The sequence below is a fragment of the Aquarana catesbeiana genome, linkage group LG04, assembly GCF_042186555.1.
Source record: "Aquarana catesbeiana isolate 2022-GZ linkage group LG04, ASM4218655v1, whole genome shotgun sequence".
Classification (NCBI taxonomy): Eukaryota; Metazoa; Chordata; class Amphibia; order Anura; family Ranidae; genus Aquarana; species Aquarana catesbeiana.
Genome location: NC_133327.1, coordinates 247,804,351 through 247,831,337, shown reverse-complemented (window position 1 = coordinate 247,831,337; position 26,987 = coordinate 247,804,351). Strand labels below are relative to the sequence as shown.

The 26,987-nt window shown below is 41.2% G+C and overlaps 1 protein-coding gene across 6 annotated transcripts in view; it reads right to left on the bottom strand.

Moving 5' to 3' along the window:
* LOC141139843 (probable cation-transporting ATPase 13A4) overlaps window positions 1-26,987 on the bottom strand; it is a 125,326-nt gene that overhangs the window by 12,160 nt on the left and 86,179 nt on the right. For 4 of the 6 annotated variants that reach the window (XM_073626369.1, XM_073626367.1, XM_073626371.1 and 1 more), the window contains 6 exons: window positions 25,809-25,913; window positions 25,565-25,644; window positions 24,701-24,743; window positions 23,462-23,571; window positions 20,455-20,551; window positions 19,157-19,229 (listed from right to left, as the gene is read on the bottom strand). In XM_073626369.1, coding sequence (XP_073482470.1) covers window positions 19,157-19,229; window positions 20,455-20,551; window positions 23,462-23,571; window positions 24,701-24,743; window positions 25,565-25,644; window positions 25,809-25,913 — 508 coding nt within the window. The remainder of the gene's footprint in view (window positions 1-19,156; window positions 19,230-20,454; window positions 20,552-23,461; window positions 23,572-24,700; window positions 24,744-25,564; window positions 25,645-25,808; window positions 25,914-26,987) is intronic. The other 2 variants (XR_012243817.1, XM_073626368.1) reach the window with 2 other exon arrangements.

The window sequence follows — 26,987 nt, the reverse complement described above, 5'->3', positions numbered from 1 at the left end:
GATGAGGATGGGGTTGGGGAGGGGAGTGGGAAAAGTTTGAAAAGAAGCCAGAGAGCCACAAGGAAATGTTTAGATTGGTTGCCGGGGTGGAGACGGCCGGGGACCTGACACAACGACAGCTCCACCTTTAGAGGAGGAGACCAATGGAGGATTACGAGTTGAGTGATGTACCTTGGTCTAAGGGTCTAGTGAAGACCAAAGGGGGGATAGGTAGGGGTTGGGAGAAGGGGCGGGAGGGAGGGGAAGGGGAGGGGAATAAGGGAAGGGGGTACACTTTAACTTTAATAATTAGAACATGGGATATCTCTCCAAGGTCTAAGATAGAGTGCGAGGGAAGGGAGGTAGAAAAATGACATTAACCACAATAAAATGCATAACATATAACGTCAAAGGCCTAAATATGGCCAACAAAAGACAAAGTATTTTTAATGAGCTTAGACTGCTTGGACCAGGGGTGGTATTTCTCCAAGAAACACATATATCACATCAATCAAGATTAAGACTATTTTCAGGGGAATACCCGACCTGGTACCAAGGAGATCTATCTCAAATAGAACTCGGGGGGTCGCTATTGGATTTGCAAAAAGAACTAGGTTCGTGCTGGAAGAGAGATTAGTAGATACAGAAGGTAGATACTTATTCCTAAGAGGCAGATTAAACGAAAGAGATTATACATTAGCCCAGTGTTTCTCAACTCCAGTCCTCAAGGCGCCCCAGGTCATGTTTTCAGGATTTCTCTCAGATGAAACAGCTATGGTAATTACTAAGGCAGTGAAACTGATCAAATCACCTGAGCAAAATAATGGAAAGCCTGAAAACATGACCTGTTGGGGCGCCTTGAGGACTGGAGTTGAGAAACACTGCATTAGCCAATATCTACGCACCAAATAAAAACCCGATAGAATATGTGGCAAAAATTTTGGAGAAATTAGCAGAGTTCAGGAAAGGGAATTTGATTTTGATGGGAGACCTTAACTTTTGTATGGACCCGGGTATAGATAGTACCCCCGTGCACAGGGGAAGAATAGCGTACAATTAAGAAAGATCAGGCAAAAACTTGCCAGCCTCCAGCTGGTGGACATCTGGAGAGTGCAACATCCGCGGAAAAGAGACTACACGTTTTACTCCCCTGTGCACGGATCATACACCCGGTTAGATTATGGGCTGATCGACCATAGGGAAATCGAGAAGGTGGTAGATTCCTGGATAGGAAATATAACTTACTCAGACCATGCACCAATGACCTTGGAAATAAAAATGGGCGAAGAGACTAGACACCCAGGGCAATGGCGCCTAAATGAAGAACTGATAAGGGGAGAAGAAGGGTTTAATAGAATTAATAAGGAACTGAAGGATTACTTTGCGGTAAATTACACTGGAGAAGTATCTGGGTCCACCTTATGGCAGGCCCATAAAGCTTACATAAGAGGAGTACTTATTGAATTAGGGTCAAGGAAGAAAAAAGAAAGAGGCAAGAAAATTCAAAAATTAACAGAAGAGCTAGCCAGCTTAGAACAGAAACATAAGACACAAACGGGTCAACTGTCTCAAGCGACATATAAACACATAGTATTCAAAAGGGCAGAGCTGAAAAATTTAATGGAACAAGAAGTGATAGCGACACATAGGAAGATCACTGGGGATAGGTACCGATGGGCTAAAAAAACAAGTAAACATCTAGCGAAAATAGTGCAAAAACAGAAAGCCAGGAACTTTATAGAAAAAATCCAGACCAAAGAGGGCCATATAGGGTACTCCTCTAGAAAAGTAGCGGAGGTTTTCAAAAACTATCATCAGGAGTTATACTCAACTTCCAAACAGGGCACTCAGCATAATAATAAATGAGAACGAAACAATAAGTATTTAGAGAAGGCAATGCTGCCTAAGATCACAGAAGTGGAAAGAGAATGCATGGAAACACCAATAACTGAAGAAGTGAGAAAAGCAATAGCAGGAATGGCTCCTGGGAAAAGCCCAGGCCCGGACGGATTTAATCTAATTTATTATAGAATATTCAAAGAAGTATTGATTCCTAGGCTGTGTCAGTATTTCAATGGATTGGGAGAAGGATACGAGATGAGCAAGGAGGCCTAGAAGGCTTCCATCATGGTTATACTCAAAGACGGGAAAGAAAAAACATTATGTTCAAGTTACCGTCCCATCTCCCTCCTTAATACTGACACAAAACTTTACGCAAAGATACTAGCTGAGAGGTTAAAGGGTTTAATGAATGGCTTGGTTAGCCCAGATCAGGTGGGTTTTGTCCCTAAAAGAGAGGGGAAGGATAATGGGGTCAGGACACTACTCTTGTTGCAAAAAATGAGCGAGAGCAGACCCCCAGGACTACTACTGTCGATTGATGCCGAAAAGGCTTTCGACAGAGTAGACTGGGGATTTATGTTCCAGACCTTGGAGATTATGGGGCTAGGACCCAAAATGATTCAGCGGATCAAAGCCCTGTACCAACACCCTACGGCAATGGTGGGAGTGAACGGAGTAATGTCTCAGCCATTTGAGATGGAAAATAGAACGAGACAGGGGTGTCCCCTGTCCCCGTTGCTCTTTGTTCTCTCTATGGAACCTCTCTTGGCAACAATACGCGCAGACCCAGAAATAGGAGGTATTAAGATCGGCGAAGATGAACATAAAGTCGCAGCTTATGCCGACGATGTGTTATTTTATATTTCGGACCCCGAGACTACTATGCCCAAGCTAGTCAAGGCCTTAAGGGAATACGGAGAGGTATCTAACTTTCAAACGAATCTGGTAAAATCAGAAATATTAAATGTAAACTTAAATAAAATAGAAACAGACACACTGAAAAAAGAACATAGTTTTAGATGGACTGAAGAACTAAAGTATCTAGAAGTGAAGCTGGCCAACTCAACCAAGAAAACATTTACAATAAATTACTTACCCCTGCTAGATACAGTCAGAGCTGACTGTAAAAAGTATGCCCGTAAAGCCCTCTCTTGGATAGGCCGTATTAATGTCACTAAGATGTTCCTACTCCCCAAGATCACATATTTGTTCCAGATGATACAGCTTCCACTTCCCCTATACTACCTGAGAAAGTTAAAAAAAATTATCATGAACTTCATTTGGAAAAACAAAAAACCGAGAGTCCCCTTCAGGATTTTAAAACAAAAGAAAACACATGGCGGTCTAGCAGTGCCGGATATCCAGAATTATTATAAGGCCGTAGTATTATCTAGATTAGTTGAATGGGCAAAGCAAGGAAATGAAAAACGCTGGGTAAAAATAGAGGAATATTTAAGCAAAGCATCACTGGGAAGGGTTATTTGGAACCCTCCGCACGCTAGAATTTTAGATAAAAATACACATGTTATAACTCGCAATGTATTTGAGATTTGGGATGGGGTATATAAGAAAGTAAATGGAAACTATAATTCACCTCTAATAGCACTAACAGACAACATTTTTTTCGCACCAGGATTAAAATACATAGGACGAAAGGACGCACTATGGGGAAAGACACAATTAAGACACATTATTAGAGAGGGCAAAATTATGACACTACAGGAAATTAGAGCTGGGAGGGAGACACAAGGGCTAGATGAGTGGCGGTTCCTCCAGCTGTGTCATTTCGTGAGTAAATTACCAAATCCGATTAGGACAGGAGACAAACTTACGGACTTTGAAAGGCTATGCGATTCAGAAGATCTGAGAAAGACAGTCTCAAAAATTTATAAGGTCCTGATGAGGGTGGGGCAGCTGGAGATACCCCCATTTAAAAAAAATGGGAGAGGGAATTAGGCACAAAGAAAGATGAAAACACAATTAGGAGAATCTTGAAAATGATTTGCAATTGAGCCTTAGACATACGAACGGCAGAAATTAGTTATAAATGTATAAGTAGAAGCTACCTTACTCCAGAGATAATAAGTAAATATCAAATGGATCGGCATACTGCTGGCGAGGATGCCAAGAGATAGGAACAATGGCACACCTGTGGTGGACATGCCCTAAAATAAAACATTTCTGGAGGAAGATACTTGTCTTAATCAAGAAAATAACGAGAGAAGAACTGGCAGGAGATCCTTGGGAGGTTTTGTTTCATGGAGGAGAGGGAGATATTAAAAAATATAAGCAATCATTGGTCCCTCACCTCCTGAACGCTGCAAAGCGAATCATCCCGAAGAATTGACAGAGGAAGGAGAGTCCTGAGATATGGGAATGGATAGATGCAGTGGAGGAAACATATAATATGGAGTAGATAGGGTAGTGGCTAGATGGTACCATGCGATACAGTACCTCATCCCCAAATAATTCAAGTAACTAGTGGGTATGGGGACAGGGGATTATAACAGTACTAGAGTGAAAGAAGTACAAGAGAGGTAGAAAAGTTTTTTTTAAAAACCAAAAGATACAAAGTTTATTTGTTCATAATAATACATATAAAGAAAAAACACATAATGTACATTTACATTAAAATAAATTTGTATACTGTATACGACCCAAAATAAGGTGGAATAGGCCAGATGGAAATGGCCGTAAAAAATAGGGCTCGATTTCCTACATGTTTCGCCAAAACATTGGCTTCCTCAGGGAACAAGAGCTCAAAATTGAATATATACGGAAGGGTCTATATATAGGAATACAGAAAAACAACATGTCAATACATTTATTTTACAAACCAGAGTTATATGTAAAATGAAAAGATAAATTTATTCAATATAAGGGCTAGGACAATCATACATTGAGGTGTCACCACTAGGACCGATGGCATAGACCTACCTGAAGTACCAACACCCAGAGAAGGGCTCGCAGGGGGCGTCGCCACAAGGGAAATGGGGCAAGCCGCGCCGTAAACTAGGCCTGCAAGAGGTACACAGCAGACCTGGCAAAAGAGTGTATTGGAAATATGTGAGCACATATCGAATTTAACATATCAAGGGATGCTATGAATGATGCAATTAATGCATCGGTTGTATGAGCAAAGCAAATACTATAGGTGTATTGTTAAGTAAGTATGTGTTAAACTCACAAGTTTCTTAAAAAACAGTAGGTTGCAGTAGACACAGGGGGCCTGTAGATGGATACACACACACAGCAAGGCAATTGGCAAAAATCGGCAAAAAATGCAAGGAAACCTGAATATAGAAAAATAGATTGCTTTAAGAGTGGGACAGATAATCTTTTACAAAAATAACCGATATAGGTTCATCAAAATTGGACTTACGTAGTGGGGTACACTGTCAATTGTGGGGCTATTGGCACGATTAGTTGTACACAATGCGTTGTAGTAGGGTTTTAATTAAAGAAACAATAGGAGCCATAGGTCCTAAAGAGAGATAAGTATAAGGGAGAAAAGTTTGACGCAATACAAACTATGTTAAAAGAGATAATATAACTACTAAAAACGCAAGGACATATTACCTGAGTGGCCATATAGCAGAGAATGTGACTTCAAAAGGGTCAATAATCTTGCATATTGACCCTTTTGGAGTCACATTCTCTGCTATATGGCCACTTTTGAGCTCTTGTTCCCTGAGGAAGCCAATGTTTTGGCGAAACATGTAGGAAATCGAGCCCTATTTTTTACGGCCATTTCCATCTGGCCTATTCCACCTTATTTTGGGTCGTATACAGTATACAAATTCATTTTAATGTAAATGTACATTATGTGTTTTTTCTTTATATGTATTATTATGAACAAATAAACTTTGTATCTTTTGGTTTTTAAAAAAAACTTTTCTACCTCTCTTGTACTTCTTTCACTCTAGTACTGTTATAATCCCCTGTCCCCATACCCACTAGTTACTTGAATTATTTGGGGATGAGGTACTGTATCGCATGGTACCATCTAGCCACTACCCTATCTACTCCATATTATATGTTTCCTCCACTGCATCTATCCAAAAAAAAAAAAGAAAAATCGCTGCGCAAATACTGTGTGAAAAAAAAAAATGAAACACCCACCATTTTAATCTGTAGGGCATTTGCTTTAAAAAATATATAATGTTTGGGGGTTCAAAGTAATTTTCTTGCAAAAAAAAATAATTTTTTCATGTAAACAAAAAGTGTCAGAAAGGGCTTTGTCTTCAAGTGGTTAGAAGAGTGGGTGATGTGTGACATAAGCTTCTAAATGTTGTGCATAAAATGCCAGGACAGTTCAACCCCCCCCCCCCCCATGACCCCATTTTGGAAAGTAGACACCTCAAGCTATTTGCTGAGAGGCATGTCGAGTCCATGGAATAATTTATATTGTGACACAAGTTGCGGGAAAAAGACATTTTTTTTTTGCACAAAGTTGTCACTAAATTATATATTGCTCAAACATGACATGGGAATATGTGAAATTACACCCCAAAATACATTCTGTTGCTTCTCCTGAGTACGGAGATACCACATGTGTGAGACTTTTTGGGAGCCTAGCTGCGTACGGGACCCCGAAAACCAAGCACCGCCTTCAGGCTTTCTAAGGGCGTAAATTTTTTATTTCACTCTTCACTGCCTATAACAGTTTCGGAGGCCATGGAATGCCCAGGTGGCACAACCCCCCCCCCAAAATTACCCTATTTTGGAAAGTAGACACCCCAAGTATTTTGGAGACCTCACTTTTTGTCACAAAGTTTTAAAAATTAAAAAAAAAAATTTTTCTTGTCTTTCTTCATTTTCAAAAACAAATGAGAGCTGCAAAATACTCACCATGCCTCTCGGCAAATAGCTTGGGGTGTCTACTTTCCAAAATGGGGTCATTTGGGAGGGGTTTGTGCCACCTGGGCATTCCATGGCCTCCGAAACTGTGATAGGCAGTGAAGAGTGAAATCAAAAATTTACACCCTTAGAAATCCTGAAGGCTGAATCCTGATTGGTTTTCGGGGCCCCGTACGTGGCTAGGCTCCCAAAAAGTCCCACACATGTGGTATTACCATACTCAGGAGAAGCAGCTAAATGTATTTTTGGGGGCAATTCCACATATGTCCATGGCTTGTGTGAGCAATATATCATTTAGTGACAACTTTGTGCAAAAAAAAAAAAAAAATGTGTCACTTTCCCGTAGCTTGTGTCAAAATATAAAATATTCCATGGACTCAACATGCCTCTCAGCAAATAGCTTGGGGTGTCTACTTTCCAAAATGGGGTCATTTGGGGGGGTTTTGTGCCATCTGGGCATTTTATGGCCTTCAAAACTGTGATAGGTAGTGAGGAGTGAAATCAAAAATTTACACCCTTAGAAATCCTGAAGGCGGTGATTGGTTTTCGGGGCCCCGTACGTGGCTAGACTCCCAAAAAGTCTCACACATGTGGTATCCCCGTACTCAGGCGAAGCAGCTGAATGTATTTTGGGGTGCAATTCCACATATGGCCTGTGTGAGCAATATATCATTTAGTGACAACTTTTTGTAATTTTTTTTTTTTTTTTGTCATTATTCAATCACTTGGGACAAAAAAAATTAATATTCAATGGGCTCAACATGCCTCTCAGCAATTTCCTTGGGGTGTCTACTTTCCAAAATGGGGTCATTTGGGGGGGGGGGGTTGTACTGCCCTGCCATTTTAGCATCTCAAGAAATGACATAGGCAGTCATAAACTAAAAGCTGTGTAAATTCCAGAAAATGTACCCTAGTTTGTAGACGCTATAACTTTTGTGCAAACCAATAAATATACGCTTATTGACATTTTTTTTACCAAAGACATGTGGCCGAATACATTTTGGCCTAAATGTATGACTAAAATTGAGTTTGTTGGATTTTTTTTTATAACAAAAAGTAGAAAATACCATTTTTTTTCAAAATTTTCGGTCTTTTTCCGTTTATAGCGCAAAAAATAAAAACGGCAGAGGTGATCAAATACCATCAAAAGAAAGCTCTATTTGTGGGAAGAAAAGGACGCAAATTTCGTTTGGGTACAGCATTGCATGACCGTGCAATTAGCAGTTAAAGCGACGCAGTGCCAAATTGTAAAAAGTGCTCTGGTCCTTAGGCAGCATAATGGTCCGGGGCTGAAGTGGTTAAGGTAGCCAGCTGCACCCAGGTGTCCTTCTTTCCGGCTACCTTCTATTCTATCACAAAATAAGGAAATGTCATTCAATAATTTGAATGGATGTAACGCCCACGTAGCAGAGTTAGCTGAAGGAGAGCCATAGACATGATTTCATAAATGACTTACATAACATAATAACAACATTTTCTCTATGCTCACATGCAAACAAAATACCTAAAAATAATTGTTAAAGCGTAACTCCACTTTTGTTGAGAAAAAAATATTCCCCTCTGGGTGATCTATGTACATTGCAAGGATTATAAAAACCTTTTTTGCGGATTCCAACCATTTGTTATTCTGAAGAAATCCCTGTGTGTTTGTCTGTGCCTCTGTACTGAGTGGGTCTATTGGAAGTGGTTTCATAATTATCAGTCAGCTGTGGCAGCTGCAGGGCACTAATGAGGAAAGCTGCCGGGCCTGCATCCCTTTAGACATGTTCCTATTGGCAATATCAGACCAAAAATGACATTGTTGTTGCAGGGGATGTCTGAAATCTGACTTGTATCTTAGGCAGACTTCTGGGAAAATTGGTAAGCCAATCACACAAGCAGGAAATTATGTTTCTAGGGAGTGGTCAGTACACATTCTGTGTACAGAACAACTCCTAATGACCCCATTTTGGAAAGTAGACACCCCAAGGAAATTGCTGAGAGGCATGTTGAACCCATTGAATATTTATTTTTTTTGTCCCAAGTGATTGAATAATGACAAAAAAAAAAAAATATTACAAAATAATACAAAAAGTTGTCACTAAATGATATATTGATCACACAGGCCATGGGCCTATGTGGAATTGCACCCCAAAATACATTCAGCTGCTTTTACTGAGTATGAGGATACCACATGTTTGGGACTTTTTGGGAACCTAGCCGCGTATGGGGCCCCGAAAACCAAGCACCGCCTTCATGATTTCTAAGGGCGTAAATTTTTGATTTCACTCCTCATTACCTATCACAGTTTTGAAGGCCATAAAATGCCAGGATGTCTCAAAACCTCCCCAAATGACCCCATTTTGGAAAGTAGACACCCCAAGCTATTTGCTGAGAGGCATGTTGAGTCCATGGAATATTTTATTTTTTTACACAAGTTGCGGGAAAGTGACAATTTTTTTTTTTTTTTTTTGCACAAAGTTGTCACTAAATTATATATTTCTCACACAGGCCATGGGCATATGTGAAATTGCACCCCAAAATACATTTAGCTGCTTCTCCTGAGTATGGGGATACCACATGTGTGGGACTTTTGGGGAGCCTAGCCGCATACGGGGCCCCGAAAACCAAGCACCGCCTTCAGGATCTCTAAGGGCGTAAAGTTGTGATTTCACTCCTCACTACCTATCACAGTTTTGAAGGCCATAAAATGCCCAGATGGCACAAACCCCCCCAAATTACCCCATTTTGGAAAGTAGACACCCCAAGCTATTTGCTGAGAGGCATGTTGAGTCCATTGAATATTTTATATTTTGACACAAGTTGCGGGAAAGTGACAATTTTTTTTTTTTTTTTTGCACAAAGTTGTCACTAAATGATATATTGCTCAAACATGCCATGGGCATATGTGGAATTACACCCCAAAATATATTCTGCTGCTTCTCCTGAGTACGGGGATACCACATGTGTGGGACTTTTTGGGAGCCTAGCTTCATACGGGGCCCCGAAATCCAATCACCGCCTTCAGGATTTCTAAGGGCGTAAATTTTTGATTTCACTCCTCACTACCTATCACAGTTTCGAAGGCCATAAAATGCCAAGATAGCACAAAACTCCCCAAAATGACCCCATTTTGGAAAGTAGACACCCCAACCTATTTGCTGAGAGGCATGGTGAGTATTTTTCAGCTCTTATTTGTTTTTGAAAATGAAGAAAGACAAGAAAAATGTATTTTTTTTTTCTTTTTTCAATTTTCAAAAGTTTGTGACAAAAAGTGAGGTCTGCAAAATACTCACTATACCTCTCAGCAAATAGCTTGGGTTGTCTATTTTCCAAAATGGGGTCATGGGGGGGGGGGGTTGTGACATCTGGGCATTCCATGGCCTCCGAAACTGTGATAGGCAGTGAAGAGTGAAATCAAAAATGTACGCCCTTAGAAAGCCTGAAGGCGGTGCTTGGTTTTCGGGGTCCCGTATGTGGCTAGGCTCCCAAAAAGTCCCACACATGTGGTATCCCTGTACTCAGGAGAAGCAACAGAATGTATTTCGGGGTGTAATTTCACATATTCCCATGGCATATTTGAGCAATATATCATTTAGTGACAACTTTGTGCATAAAAAAAAAAAAAAATTGTCTTTTTCCCGCAACTTGTGTCACAATATAAAATATTCCATGGACTCGACATGCCTCTCAGCAAATAGCTTGGGGTGTCTACTTTCCAAAATGGGGTCATTTGGGGTGAGGTTTGAACTGTCCTGGCATTTTATGCACAACATTTAGAAGCTTATGTCACACATCACCCACTCTTCTAACCACTTGAAGACAAAGCCCTTTCTGACACTTTTTGTTTACATGAAAAAATTATTTTTTTTTTGCAAGAAAATTACTTTGAACCCCCAAACATTATATATTTTTTTAAAGCAAATGCCCTACAGATTAAAATGGTGGGTGTTTCATTTTTTTTTTCACACAGTAATTGCGCAGCAATTTTTCAAACGCATTTTTTGGGGAAAAAACACACTTTTTAAAATTTTAATGCACTAAAGCACACTATATTGCCCACATTTCTGATGAAATAAAAAAGATGATCTTAGGCCGAGTACATGGATACCAAACATGACATGCTTTAAAATTGCGCACAAACGTGCAGTGGCGACAAACTAAATACATTTTTAAAAGCCTTTAAAAGCCTTTACAGGTTACCACTTTAGATTTACAGAGGAGGTCTACTGCTAAAATTACTGCCCTCAACCTGACCTTCGCGGTGATACCTCACATGCATGGTGCAATTGCTGTTTACATTTGACGCCAGACCGACGCTTGCGTTCGCCTTTGCGCGAGAGCAGTGGGGGACAGGGGTGCTTTTTTTTTTTTTTTTTTTCTTTATTATTTTTTTTATTTTTTTATCTTATTTTTAAACTGTTCCTTTCATTTTTATGTTTTTTAATCATTTTTATTGTTATCTCAGGGAATGTAATTATCCCCTATGATAGCAATAGGTAGTGACAGGTACTCTTTTTTTAAAAAATTGTGGTCTATTAGACCCTAGATCTCTCCTCTGCCCTCAAAGCATCTGACCACACCAAGATCGGTGTGATAAAATGCTTTCCCAATTTCGCAATGGCGCTGTTTACATCCGGCGAAATCCAAGTCATGAAATGCTCGTAGCTTCCAGTTTCTTAGGCCATAGAGATGTTTGGAGCCATTCTGGTCTCTGATCAGCTCTATGGTCAGCTGGCCGAATCACCAGCTGCATTTTCAGGTTCCCTGTTGGGACAGGAGAGCCAGAGAAAAACATGGAAGACGGTGGGGGGGGCATTCCCTCCCACTGCTTGTAAAAGCAGTCTAGAGGCTAATTAGCCTCTAGGATTGCTTTTACATGAAAGCCGACCGCTGGCTGAAAAGAATGATACCAAGATGATACCTAAACCTGCAGGCATCATTCTGGTATAACCACTCAAAGTCCAGCAACATACCAGTACGTTGCTGGTCCTTGTTGGGCATATATTGTAAACTTTTTTTCATGCAGCCTGTGGGCTGAACGAAAAAAAGATATTGATTGGTGGGTATGCCCACCATTAGAATACCTCCCTTCATCCACCCACTTCTAATGATGGGCATACATGCAGCATTTATATATGCCGAAGCATGGGGGCATCCTCCCGCAAAAGGCAGGAGCAAATCGCTCCTCCACCCACTGCTGCCTCCACGCTTCGGCATATATGCTGAAGTATGTAACTGTGGTGGTGAAATCACCTCCGACAGTGCTGGAGTCACGGCTTTATATATCGTGGGAGCAAACGCTGTTGCTGTCAAGATAAATAAATCCGCGCTGCAACTGAATGGCGTACCTGCTAAGCAAATGATGGTTAACCAAAAAACAAAGTAACATTACAGTATAACAGTAATACTTACCATACCTGCTAAGCAAATACAAAAAAAGCATAGTAAAAAATAAAACATTTAATGCAACCTGTGCCTACCTAAAATATATATATGCCGAAGCATGGGGGCATCCTCCCACAAAAGGCAGGAGCAAATCGCTCCTCCACCCACTGCTGCCCCCACGCTTCGGCATATATGCTGAAGTATGTAACTGTGGTGGTGAAATCACCTCCGACAGCGCTGGAGTCACGACTTTATGTATCGTGGGAGCAAACGCTGTTGCTGTCAAGATAAATAAATCCGCTCTGCAGCTGAATGGCGTACCTGAAAACAATAAAATGGTTACCAACAAAACACAGTAAACAGTAAAGTATAAAAAAATAAAAAAGTATAAAAAAATTGCATATCTGAAAAGCAAACATGGTAAAACATAATAACAATAAAACATTGCAGAATAGAATACAGTAAAAAAGAGCAGAACAATAGAGAGAGAATAGAGAGAGAGAGAACAATAAAACAACAACAACTATTTTTGTTTTTTTTATTTTATATTTTTTTGTGTTTTTATTTTTTTAATTTTTTTATTTATTTTTTTATACACTTTTTTTAGTAACTTTAACTTTTGTAACTGGTACCAGGTTTGGGTCTCTCAAAATGCGATGGCATCTTGGGAGACCCTGTGAAAGTGTATCCTTGTCTGTGCAGTGCTGTACCCTACGCTAATACTCAACTAGTGTATGGTAGCGTTCAAAACATTCACCCATGCAAAGACCAGGATTGCCAGGACAGGAGGGACAATAACACCGGGTGTCACGCCTAAATCCGCTTGCTACAGACACGACATCTTTTTTGGGGGGCTCGTTGGGTAGGGGTACTCGGGAGGGCATAAGGAAAATGCCTCTCATGCAGGCGGCCTACTGCATTTGGTTGGGGATGGTGAGGTGGAGCACCGTCTAGATACAGAAGGGCTGTGACAATCTCTTCCTGGAATTTAAGGAAGGATCCAGTCCATCCTGAAGCTCTGTATAGCACATGAGCATTCAGCAAAGCCAATTGAAATAAATAAACAGACACTTTTTGTACCAGCGTCTGGCCTTACGGGCAACTAGGTACGGCACCAACAACTGGTCGTTGAGGTCCACCCCTCCCATATTTTGGTTATATTCGTGGACACAGAGGGGTTTCTCCACAACACCAGTCGCCGTAGTAATTTGGGTCGTCCTGTCTGCATGAAGGGAGGTGAGAACGAAAACATTCTTCTTATCCCTCCACTTCATAGCGAGCAAGTTATTACACTTCAAGCAGGCTCTCTCCCCCAGCCTAAGATGGGAATCTACAAGCCGCTGAGGAAAGCCCCGGCAATTAGGTCGCACGGTGCCACATGCTCCAATCTGCTGATCAAACAAGTGACTAAAAAGTGGCACGCTCGTGTAATAATTGTCCACGTACAAGTGGTGCCCCTTTCCGAATAAGGGTGACACCAAGTCCCACACTATCTTGCCAGTGCTTCCTATGTAGTCAGGGCATTTTGTCGGCTCTACGTGACTATCTTTGCCCTCGTAAACCATAAAACTACATGTATAGCCTGTGGCCCTGTCACAGAGCTTATACATCTTGACCCCGTATCTGGCACGCTTGCTGGGAAGGTACTGTTTGAATGACAAGCGGCCAGAAAATTTAATCAGGGACTCATCAATGCAGACAACTTGATGGGGAGTAAACAAGTCTGCAAAACGTTGGTTAAAGTGGTTTACGAGGGGCCGAATTTTGTAGAGCCGATCGTATCCAGGGTCTCCACGAGGACGACAGAGTTCATTGTCGTTGAAGTGCATGAAGCACAAAATCTGCTCGTATCGTGCCCTGGCCATGGAAGCAGAGAACACGGGCGCATGGTAAATTGGGTCAGTGGACCAATATGACCGCAACTTACTCTTTTTATTCAAGCCCATGTTGAGGGAAAGCCCCAGAAAGATCTTAAATTCAGAGACCGTAATTGGTCTCCAATCTCTGGCAAGGGAGCACTGGGGATTAGCGGCGATGTGTTGACCAGCGTATAAATTGCTTTGGTCCACAATAGATCTATAGAGATCTTCGGTGAAAAACAGTGAATAAAAATCCAGTGGCGTAAAATCAACTGTTTCCACCTGAATTTCGGGTTGGCCAGTGAATGGGGGAAGTACGGGTGCTGCAGAAGTGGTGGGTTCCCAATTCGGATTGGCGAATGCAGCAGGAAGGGCACTATGGGCACGATGGGCCTGTCTTTGTCTTCTTGGTGGCAGCGGGACACTACTTGTGCTTGCCACCTCGCCAGCTTGAACTGCACTTATGGGACTCGCCACGTCACCAAGTGTTACTGCAGTGCTGGATGTATGACCAGGGTGTACTAGGCCGCTGGTGCTTGCCAGTTCACCAGAAGGAATAGTGGCACTAATACTTCTCTGCTCCATACGAGAGCCCTGCGGTTCTTGCACTTCAAGGACAGAAGAAGATTGGGGTCTGGTACGCCTGACCTTAGCAGGGACCACAACTCCGTCGTCAGAGCTATCTGTCATGGAGCCGCTGCCCTCTACAGGATCGTATTCTGAGCCTGAATCTGACAGATGAGTGACTTCCTCTTCACTATCTGTCATGCTCAGAAACGTGTAGGCCTCTTCACTAGTGTACTTTTGATTTGCCATTTTGGGCTCTAAATTTAGAGGTACGCTAGTGAGACTCACAGGCAAAAAAGCTCCTGACTGTCAGCGACTGTATCAAAACGCTACCAAAAAACTGTTAGCGATCGCAGGGATCAGGCCTGACTCTGCGAACGCTGCAGTTATGTGTGCTTAGTGTTTTGTAAGTGTCAGTGATCGATCGATACTGCACTTGGGTGGGCTGGGCTGGGCCGAGGGGCAAAACGCAGGTGCTAGCAGGTATCTGGGCTGATCCCGCTAACACTGCGTTTATGGGAACCCTAAATTGCTGGGGACGCTAGTATAGATCTGATCGGATCAGATATCGATCCGCTCAGATACTATAGCACTAAGGGAGGTGTATGCTGCGTGCGTGGGTGTTAGCGGTACTGGCACTAACTTGACGCTGCCTGGGGCGATGCAGAGCTTATCTGACCCTAAAAACTTAACTTATATCACCACCGGGCAATTAGGGGGTTAAACCTGTATAAGGTAATAAACGGCGGGTGCCCTAAAACTATAATAAACTATAATAAACTATAATAAACAAACCAACTAACCAGCGTCACCCGTAACAATTATACGGTGATCGCTGGTGAAAGGGTTAACTAGGGGGCAATCAGGGGGTTAAAACCTTTATTAGGTAGTATATGGGGGTCCCTGTCACAAAATACTGACAGCGAACCTATATACTTACCTCCCTAACTAGCATCACCTGTGTCACTAATACAGCGATCAGAAAAACGATCGCTTAGCGACACTGGCGACGGGGGGTGATCAAGGGGTTAACCTTTATTAAGGGGGTTAGGGGGTACCCTGGACCTAAAGGGGGGTACCCCAGACCTAAAGGGGGGTACCCCAGACCTAAAGGGGGCTAACCTAACTGCCCTAACACTTATAACTGTCACAAACTGACACCAATGCAAAAAAAAAAAACAACTGCTATTGGTGTCAGTGTGACAGGGGGTACAGGGGGGTGATCGGGGGGTGATCGGGGGGTGATCGGGGGGTGAAGGGGGGTGAAAAGTGTGCCTGGCTTGTTCTACTGACAGTGTAGTGTTGGTGCACTTACTTGGAAGTCTTCTCTCCTCGGCGCCGGATCAAAAAGACCGGCTCGAGGAGGGATGACATCACTTCCTGTGCCTCTGTTTACATTACAGAGACACAGGAAGGATTTTCATTTGCCGGGAGCGATCGGGAGGGGGTGGCCACGAATGTATGGCCTCCCCCTCACCTCTCATCGCCCGGAAAGAAATGGCGACCGCCTCTGGCACCGGGGGGGGGTCCGATCGGACCCCCCGCCCGCAGAAGGAAGATGACGTGTATGTACGTGATTCTGCCTGTCCGTGCCACGTACATCGGCGTGAGGCGGTCGTCAAGTGGTTAAACATGTATTGCATTACAAGGCAGAGGTAATACCTTGTATGATTGAATAACAGTGTGCAGAGGGTTAATTGCCTCAGAAATACTAAGGCTGCTTTCACACTGGGGCGGTAGGGGGTGTCAGCGGTAAAACAGCGCTATTTATAGTGCTGCTTTACCGCGGTATTCGGCCGCTAGCGGTGCGGTTTTAACCCCCTGCTGGCGGCCGTAAAAGGGTTAAAACCACTCGTATAGTGCGGCTATAGCCGCGGTATAGCCGGGCTGTCCCATTAATTTCAATGGGCAGGAGCGGTTTAGGAGCGGTGAATACACTGCTCCTTCACCGCTCCAAAGATGCGGCTGGCATGAGTTTTTTTCTTCTCCTGTCAGCGCACCTCTTCAGTGTGAAAGCCCTCGGGCTTTCACACTGAACAAACAGCAGCGGCTGTTTTGAGTCAGTTTGCAGGCGCTATTTTTAGCGCAATAACGCCTGCAAACCGCCCCAGTGTGAAAGGGGTCCTAGACATGGTACACAGATTATTACATCTGGTATACACAGATCATTTTATTAACTCTCAAAAATGTTTTTTTTTTTGCATTTCGTGTTTATAGATTAATTATATTAGATATAGATATTATTTTTTTAAAACAACAAACATATTATACTTACAGTGGGGACGGAAAGTATTCAGACCCCCTTACATTTTTCACTCTTTGTTATATTGCAGCCATTTGCTAAAATCATTTAAGTTCATTTTTTTCCTCATTAATGTACACACAGCACCCCATATTGACAGAAAAACACAGAATTGTTGACATTTTTGCAGATTTATTAAAAAAGAAAAACTGAAATATCACATGGTCCTAAGTATTCAGACCCTTTGCTGTGACACTCATATATTTAACTCAGGTGCTGTCCATTTCTTCTGATCATCCTTAAAATGGTTCTACACCTTCATTTGAGTCCATCTGTGTTTAATTATACTGATTGTACTTGATTAGGAAAGCCACACACCTGTCTATATAAGACCTTACAGCTCACAGTGCATGCCAGAGTAAATGAGAATCATGAGGTCAAAGGAACTGCCTGAAGAGCTCAGAGACAGAATTGTGTCAAGGCACAGATCTGGCCAAGGTTACAAAAAAATTTCTGCTGCACTTAAGGTTCCTAAGAGCACAGTGGCCTCCATAATCCTTAAATGGAAGACGTTTGGGACAACCAGAACCCTTCCTAGAACTGGCCGTCCAGCCAAACTGAGCTATCGGGGGAGAAGAGCCTTGGTGAGAGAGGTAAAGAAGAACCCAAAGATCACTGTGGCTGAGCTCCAGAGATGCAGTCGGGAGATGGGAGAAAGTTGTAGAAAGTCAACCATCACTGCAGCCCTCCACCAGTCGGGGCTTCATGGCAGAGTGGCCCGACGGAAGCCTCTCCTCAGTGCAAGACACATGAAAGCCTGCATGGAGTTTGCTAAGAACCACCTGAAGGACTCCAAGATGGTGAGAAATAAGATTCTTTGTTCTGATGAGACCAAGATAGAACTTTTTGGCCTTAATTCTAAGTGGTATGTGTGGAGAAAACCAGGCACTGCTCATCACCTGTCCAATACAGTCCCAACAGTGAAGCATGGTGGTGGCAGCATCATGCTGTGGGGGTGTTTTTCAGCTGCAGGGACAGGACGACTGGTTTCAATTGAGGGAAAAATGAATGCGGCTAAGTACAGGGATATCCTGGGTGAAAACCTTCTCCAGAGTGCTCAGGACCTCAGACTGGGCCAAAGGTTTACCTTCCAACAAGACAATGACCCTAAGCACACAGCTAAAATAATGCAGGAGTGGCTTCACAACAACTCTGTGACTGTTCTTGAATGGCCCAGCCAGAGCCCTGACTTAAACCCAATTAAGCATCTCTGGAGAGACCTAAAAATTGCTGTCCACCAACGTTTACCATCCAACCTGACAGAACTGGAGAGGATCTGCAAGGAGGAATGGCAGAGGATCCCCAAATCCAGGTGTGAAAAACTTGTTGCATCTTTCCCAGGAAGACTCATGGCTGTATTAGATCAAAAGGGTGCTTCTGCTAAATACTGAGCAAAGGGTCTGATAACTTAGGACCATGTGATATTTCAGTTTTTCTTTTTTAATAAATCTGCAAAAATGTCAACAATTCTGTGTTTTTCTGTTAATATGGGGTGCTGTGTGTACATTAATGAGGAAAAAAATGAACTTAAATGATTTTAGCAAATGGCTGCAATATAAAAAAGTGTGAAAAATTTAAGGGGGTCTGAATACTTTCCATCCCCACTGTATCTGCTCTGTACAATTGAATTCTACAGTGTGGCCCCAAACCTCTTTTTCTTGGGTCCCCTGCTGCCGATCCTGGCTCCTCCTCCCTTCTGAGTGCCTCTATAGCAAGCCGCTTGCTATGGGGGAACTCATGTGGGCTTGATCCCAAGCCATGCTGACTGCATCCATAGATATAGGCAGCGTAGCTCTGCCCAGCACCTACTCCCTTTGTCACAGGATTTGATTGACAGCAAATCCTGTGAGAGAGGGGAACTTGGGTAAGTATGGGGGGGGGGGGGGTTAAAGGGGCAATACTGCTACCTAAACAACATATTTTACCTTAATGTAGGGAATGCATTCAGGTAAAAATGTTTTGGCTTTAGAACCACTTTAAAGTGGACGTATTGGCCAATATAGGTCTGCTTAAGAATTTTGCCTCCGCCTTCCTCCTATCTACTGTTTATAAAAGAGAGTGATAATTGTGATAATCACATGTAAAAGCTGTGGTTGTATCCAAGCTAATTGATTAATTTGGGTTTATTCAGCCTGTCCATACATGGTGTGAATCTGAGGAGGTATGAGGAGGTGGGAGGAAACATTTTTAAACAGACTTTTATTAGCCTTTACTTTTACTTTAAAATGTCTTCTTCAAAAATTTACTTTGAAGTAAGTAAAATATTTTTTTCCTAATTGACCAACAGATTGTCATATGATACCTATTGTATATGATACTTGCTTTTTATAAATTAGCAAAGAAACATGATGATCTTAATTGTACATGTAAAAAAACATACTCGTTAAGGTTACTAATATTGTAATTCCCACATCTTGGATCAGGTACTGGTAAAGGCCAACTATTTTCAGTTGCTGGAAAACACAATAGTTGTAAGTTATTTTTTTCGTCTTTTTACTGCAAGAGAGAAGCAAGTTATAGCACATTCTAGTTTTCTGTAAAGCACAGAATAGAGGCTTAAACGTAGAAAAAAAACAGTGGTGGAAGTGCTATGGGTTCACATAAAGGCTCCTAAACTTTCCCAGATTCTACAACAAAATTAACCTCCCTGACGGTATGATTATTTCAGATTTTTGATGCTGAAAGCGGTACAATTATTTTGCATGGAAATTTGGCGTTTTATATTGTAGGCCTGTAATTCTTAGGAATAACTCACTTAAATCTGTCCAAACTAGAGTCTAGTAGACATCCCGGGTATGATAAAGTTTGAAACACAAAATCATAAATTAAAATATAATAAATAACTGTAAATAATTATAAAAAATAATAATATAATAATAATAAAAAATATTCAATAATGTAATCAAATGAAATCAAATCAAAAACACTAAAACTCAGTTGCAGAATTGTCACTGTCATTACTTTCAATGTTTGATGACGAATTTCCCCACAAATCACTATCGCTCAATTCTGCAAGTGATTCTAATTTATTATCGCTGTTTTATTGCTGGTCGAAAACCACTTTTGACGTAAAGGGACACTTTTTGGTTGCTATAGACAATCTCCAGTTTCCAGGCAGAAAGGACAGTATTTATAAAATAAAAATGCATGCAAGGCACTGGACAAACCACTAGGGACAAAGGGGATGTGTAATTATTTTATACAGTAATGTAATCTGTAAGATTACAGTGTACTGTATGTATTGTGTGTTTTTAATTTTTTGAACGCTCGCAGGGAATGGAGCTCAGCACTCGGCACTCGGCACTGTGAATTGAGCGAGATGACAGCTTGCAGACACAGTGGGGAGACATCGCAGGATCCAGGGGACAAGGTAAGTTACTTTGCCTGGATACTGCTTTTGGTACTGAAATTTCACCCCGAGCCAGACTCGGGAATACCGCCAGGGAGGTTAAAGAGCTTCAATATAACACATTACGGCCTAATGTAAGAACATCCTTAAAAAATGTATTTTGTCTTTAAGAATGTTCATTAACAGCATTGTAGATATCATAAGTTAAGATTTCTAGCATGGAATTATTTTGGCTGGGCACACTGATTTTAGAATGTGTATAATTAATCAGAAATATATTCTAGAAATGTATTTTTAGTCTGAATGACAATAAATCTAGAATTACTTACCCAGAAGAGCAGGAGCAGACAAACAAACTGTATCATGGCGTATAGTGTGACATATTTGAAGACAGCAAATGAACTCACAAGAGCTGCTCGACCTTCCCTTTGCAATCAGAAATTGTTAGAAGAAGTCATTTCAGAAGTTTATTTCTCTTTGTGAATATTATCTTATTAAATGCACTTGCAAAGGTGTGAATTCAGAAAATGGTAAATCAGGTGGTCAAAGTTATACAAATGCATTGGTTGAGTATTGTCAAATTAAAAAGGAGCAATAGGGAGGCTCATCTCTGACCTTGGGGCCTCTTCTGTGTACAAATAACTTCCCTAGCTGATATGGATTCTTGAAAGACACTGGGGTTGATTTACTAAAACTGGAGATAGCAAAATCTGGTGCAGCTGTGCATGGTAGCCAATAAGCATTTAACTTCAGCTTGTTCAATTAAGCTTTGCCAAAAAAACTTGGAAGCTGATTGGTTTCTTTGCATAAACCAACCCCATGGTGTAGCTACAGATTTAATTTACAGTGACACCTGCTGGTAAAATTTGGTTGTGCTGCATAACCAAGTCATTTGAGTGGATGTTAGGCATTTAGGAGGCATAAGAGGAGTTCCGAATTCATGGGATGCATTTGAATGAAGAGGAAATTCCAGATTTCTGGTTTGTAGTTTTATTGTGATGCAGAGAAATATGCCCTGTGAATTATAATAATAGCTAGGCATAGGGTTTTTCTTGTCAGAACAGGTGCGGGTACTCAAGTACCCTCCACTCTCCTGGGCCACCCTTTTCTCCACCCCCTTACACAACAGTGGATATGGCTACACTTCTCTGAATGTTGGGAATTACTTTAAGGGTTAGTTAATCTTTTCAGAAAAAAATGAAAAGGTGAACCAATATCCTACAGCATCCCCCCAGCTTCCTGCTGTACTTAACTCTGTTGGTTGTGAGCTGTCAGTGTCCACAAGGCCAGTGCAAATTTGGGAATCCCCGCCCTTCTCCCTCTTCTCTCTGCAGGGTTTCTGGGACAGGTCAGAGCAATGCTTTGTGCCGACATGGACCAATTAATTATTACATATTTTATGCGTATATAAATGTACTCTGGGATCAGTTATCTACAATTATGCATAGAGTGGGGGAAAATTAGAACATGTTCTGGTTTGTACTGCTATACATGCCTTCGGATATATATAATTGGATATACAGTATCTCACAAAAGTGAGTACAACCCTCACATTTTAGTAAATATTTTATTATATCTTTTCATGTGACAACACTGAAGAAATGACACTTTGCTACAATGTAAAGTAGTGAGTGTACAGCTTGTATAACAGTGTAAATTTGCTGTCCCCTCAAAATAACTCAATACACAGCCATCAATGTCTAAACAGCTGGAAAAAAATGTGAGTACACCCCTAAGTGAAAATGTTCAAATTGGGCCCAAAGTGTCAATATTTTGTGTGGCCACTATTATTTTCCAGCACTGCCTTAACCCTCTTGGGTATGGAGTTCACCAGAGCTTCACAGGTTGATACTGGAGTCCTCTTCCACTCCTCCATGATGACATCACGGAGCTGGTGGATGTTAGAGACCTTGCGCTCCTCCACCTTCCATTTGAGGATGCCCCACACATGCTCAATAGGGTTTAGGTCTGGAGACGTGCTTGGCCAGTCCATCACCTTTACCCTCAGCTTCTTTAGCAAGGCAATGGTCGTCTTGGAGGTGTGTTTTGGGTCGTTATCATTTTGGAATACTGCACTGAGGCCCAGTTTCCAAAGAGAGGGGATAATGCTCTGCTTCAGTATGTCACAGTACAAGTTGGCATTCATGGTTCCCTCAATGAACTGCAGCTCCCCAGTGCCGGTAAGCACTCATGCAGCCCCAGACCATGACACTCCCACCACCATGCTTGACTGTAGGCAAGACACACTTGTCTTTGTACTCCTCACCTGGTTGCCGACACATACGCTTGACACCATCTGAACCAAATAAGTTTATCTTGTTCTGATCAGACCACAGGACATGGTTCCAGTAATCCATGTCCTTAGTCTGCTTGTCTTCAGCAAACTGTATGCCGGCTTTCTTGTGCATCATCTTTAGAAGAGGCTTCCTTCTGGGACGACTGCCATGCAGACCAATTTGCTGCAGTGTGCGGTGTATGGTCTGAGCACTGATAGGATGACCCCCCACCCTTCAACCTCTGCAGCAATGCTGGCAAAACTCATATGTCTATTTCCCAAAGACAACCTCTGGATATGATGCTGAGCATGTGCACTCAACTTCTTTGGTCGACCATGGTGAGGCCTTTTCTGAGTGGAACTTGTCCTGTTAAAGCACTGAATGGTCTTGGCCACCATGCTGCAGTTCAGTTTCAGGGTCCTGGCGACCTTCTTATAGCCTAGGCCATCTTTATGTAGAGCAACAATTCTTTTTTTCAGGTCCTTAGAGAGTTCTTTGCCATGAGGTGTCATGTTGAACTTCCAATGACCAGTATGAGAGAGTGAGAGCAAACCCCAAATTTAACACACCCGCTCCCATTCACACCTGAGTCCTTGTATCAATAATGAGTCACATGACATCGAGGAGGGAAAATGGCTAATTGGGCCCAATTTGTACATTTTCACTTAGGGGTATACTCACTTTTGTTGCCAGCAGTTTAGACATTAATGGCTGTGTGTTGAGTTAGTTTGAGGGGACAGCAGATTTACACCGTTATACAAACTGTACACTCACTACTTTACATTGTAACAAAGTGTCATTTCTTCAGTGTTGTCACATGAAAAGATAGCATAAAATATTTACAAAAATGTGAGGGGTGTACTCACTTTTGTGAGGTACTGTATATAGTGAGGGTTACACAACAATATAACAATACCACTACTGTGTACCTTCTTCATACCTACCTCTCTTTATATTTTATATCTGAAATGTTCTGCTGTGAAGCAGGATATTACATTTAGCAACCTATGCAATAACAAAAAAAAGTGCATTCACAAAATGAAATAAAATAACAACTTACTTAATAAGTTCAGGAACACACTGGATATTAGTTATTTGTGATGTAAATGGAGAAGCGACAGAAGCCTCTTGTTCAGACAGGGATATACCAGCATGTGCTACTTTTAAAGCCTAAAATATAAATGTGCACAGTCACAATTTGCCAATGTTAGGATTTAGCAATCATTAGGGTTCAGGAATTAAAGTGATACTAAACACACACTGTTTAATTTACATTATCCCTTCTCTTTCTGTATGTGGATGATGGCACTGAAATTATTTTAATTAAAAAAAGCATCTAAGTACCTTCTTTCCTAATTGATATACAGCTGTCACATGACCCAGATTTTTCCTAGCCTGTCTGCAGGAAAACATAAGCAGGAGGAGTTTCTAGTCCTCTAGTCCACATGTTCAAAATAAAAAAAAAATCCTCATACAAATATATATTTGAAATTAAATCTTTATTATTTTTTTTTGCAATAGCATGGTGGGAGAGATTTCTGCCAGTCACAGGCTCACCAGCCCGTGTCTTAGAATAACAAGGTAGTGAAGTCTCCATCATTTAAGATACAATGTCCCAGTCTCATTTGTTTAGCTGGTTAGTGGGCATGGAGGAGGAGGGAGGGAGTGGGTTGTCATTTACCACTGTGTATACACCCACATGTGTGGCTTTAAAGTCACATGGGCTGCTCAGGTTTGATAGGGAGGAAGTGTTCAGGGTAGGAAATACACTGAAAACTGAGCATGTGCACTAGCTGCCAACACTGCTCTGCAAAATCTCCAACTGCAGTGGGGACATGGACAGGATGGGGAGACAGAGAAAAGCAGGATCAACCAGGTTCTTTTGCAGAACATAGAAAACAAATCCCATAGTGACTGAGTGAGCATGAACAGCATGTAATACAGAATTTAATGATAGGATGTGGGTTTAATGACACATTAAGCAGAATGATCTTGCTGTTCGATATTACAAGACGCATAAGCAGCTAGAACCCGATAGCCTGACCAGAGTCCACCTTTATTTAAAATATCACTTTTGGATTTTCTGGCCCTTTATTATCTTGATATAGTCTTTGAGCCATAAATATCATTGTGAAGCCTTATGACAATGCTCATTTTATAAAAGTGTTCATTTGACATTTGAGAATTTGGTTGTACACATAAATATCTAGAGTACTTATTTATATAATTAGTGTTAGTATCCATCTAGTGTAAATATGTTAAAAATGACAAACATACATTGTATTATTTGCAAACTTACTCCACAATCGTTGGCTCCGTCGCCACACATAGCAACATAGTAACTGAAAAAAAAAAAAAAAAAACTACACATTAATATTTATTTTTTGGTTTTATCTCAAATGTATTTTTTACTAGCTATCATTAGTATTTAGAGGGAGTTTAGGTGCAACACAAGCAGTGCACGGCAGGGCACCTGTCATCCCTTCTTCTATCAGAATAAGTGTAGCCGGCACTTGCTTCTGAATCTCATGCAATACTTTATTTTAATACAGGATAAAATACAACATAATCTCCCACACACTTGCACATTTCTGCCCTATGCAGGCCCTAATTATAGCACCGGGAGGTGATAGTAACATCCAATTTAAAAACTCTCCCACCAATCCACGTATGCCATACCAGATGCAAGATGAATCAATCAACACCCACATGAAAATGTGTCTGCATTCATTCTGCACCTGGTATGGCATACATGGATTGGTGGGAGAGTTTTTAAATTGGATGTTACTACCACCTGCTAGGGCTATGATTAAGGCCTGCATAGGGCAGAAGCGTGTGAGCATGCTGGAGATTATGTTGTATTTTATCCTGGATTAAAATAAAGTATTGCAGTATAAAGTATAAAGTAATAAAGTATGTGATTCGGAACCGGGGGCTGGCTGCACTTATTCTGACAATTATTATTTCCATTAAGTGTAGGAAATAAATACCTTTTCATTTCTACATGATCCTTCCAAACCTTGGGTCGAATCCTTCCCGACCCAAGGTGTAAAGACCCCATTAAAGAAAAGCTGGGGCTGGGCTGGAAGGTGTTAAAAACATCAAGTGAAAACAAGCATCCAACAGTCTTTCTATGTCTAGAAAATGGTAGGTTGGAACTTACTCCATTTTCTGAAATTCTTCTATGAGATTCGATTTCTGTCCAGGGGACATCCTTGCAAAAATGGCACCATTTAATAAGAGCTATTTTGAAATGAAATAGTAGACATGAAGTGTTATTGTATAACTCAAACAATAATGTAATGTTAGTTTTACTATTTTCCATTAAATCAGTCCCTCATTATTTGTATATACGTACAGTATGTGTTTATATACAGAAAACAAATTAAGCCTATACTGAAAAATACCTTTGTAAGTAGGCTGTAGAAATATTGTCCTATGATTTGATAGGCATTCCCAGTCATGGCAAAACAGTAGTTAGTCTTTTCATGGTGCTGCTCAATGTCAATTGCCTAGTTGTAGAATGTAAGAAAACCTTTAATATAATTATTGGCGCTATCAAATACTCAAGTTGAGTTATACGAATTATGAAATATCTGTTATGTTTTGTACTTGCTTTGTTTAGATTTATGCTTGTTTCATAAAGTGTAGATTTTTTTTCAAGAAGACTGGTATTTATTATCTGCTACAAGGATGCTGAGATGCCCAAAGTAACATATATTGGGGTGATTTACTAAAGAATTGGAGGCTATTCAGTGTTCACTTAGCAAAGTGAATGTTAGTGAATAAAGTGAAGCCGTGTTAACTTTAAAGGAAATCTATGGTCACAGCACACACTTTCATTTTATAACATTAGCATTGTAATATCAATACAAACAATAGTTGAGCTTACTTGAAAAATCTCCTTTCATGTTATGAGTTCTGTGACATATCAGTGCCCATTCACAGGTCATAGTGAATATGTGTCACAGAAATTAGGGAAGTAAATGTGTAGGGAACTTCACAAAGAAAGTGTACATTTTATGTTTTAATATATTTATTGAATTTTCAGGCTAAACATAACAAGCTCACAGTTTGCCCATATAGGGGCAGAGCTAAATAGTCACATGCAAGAACCAGTAAAAATAGGTAATGTATAATGTTAAATCAGCAAGGGACTAGTGAAAACTAAGGAGGACCAGTAGGGAAGTCAAAGCAAACATTTCTATTATTATTGCCAAGCTGTCCTCTTAGGGGTGACAATCCCCAATGACAAGTATTATCTGGTAAGAGAAAGGAAGAACAAAAAATAGGAAAGGGAGAGAGGAAAGCAAGAAAGGAGAGAGGAGCAAGAGAGGAAAAAGTTATCACAGCCTCGGGACTGGCAAGGACAACGCCTATAAATGACCATAACTGGTTGGAGGCAAGTATGGGAAGGACAGAGTTCTCAGACTTTGAGAAACCTCAGGTGTGAATCCTTAAGAATACTGGACATCAGTTCACTAACCATCATAGTGGTCAACCGGGCTTTCACACCATGGAAGGCATCCATAGGAGTCTTCCAGGCCTGAGCTATGGTACGTTTGGCAGAGATAGAAAGGTAGGAA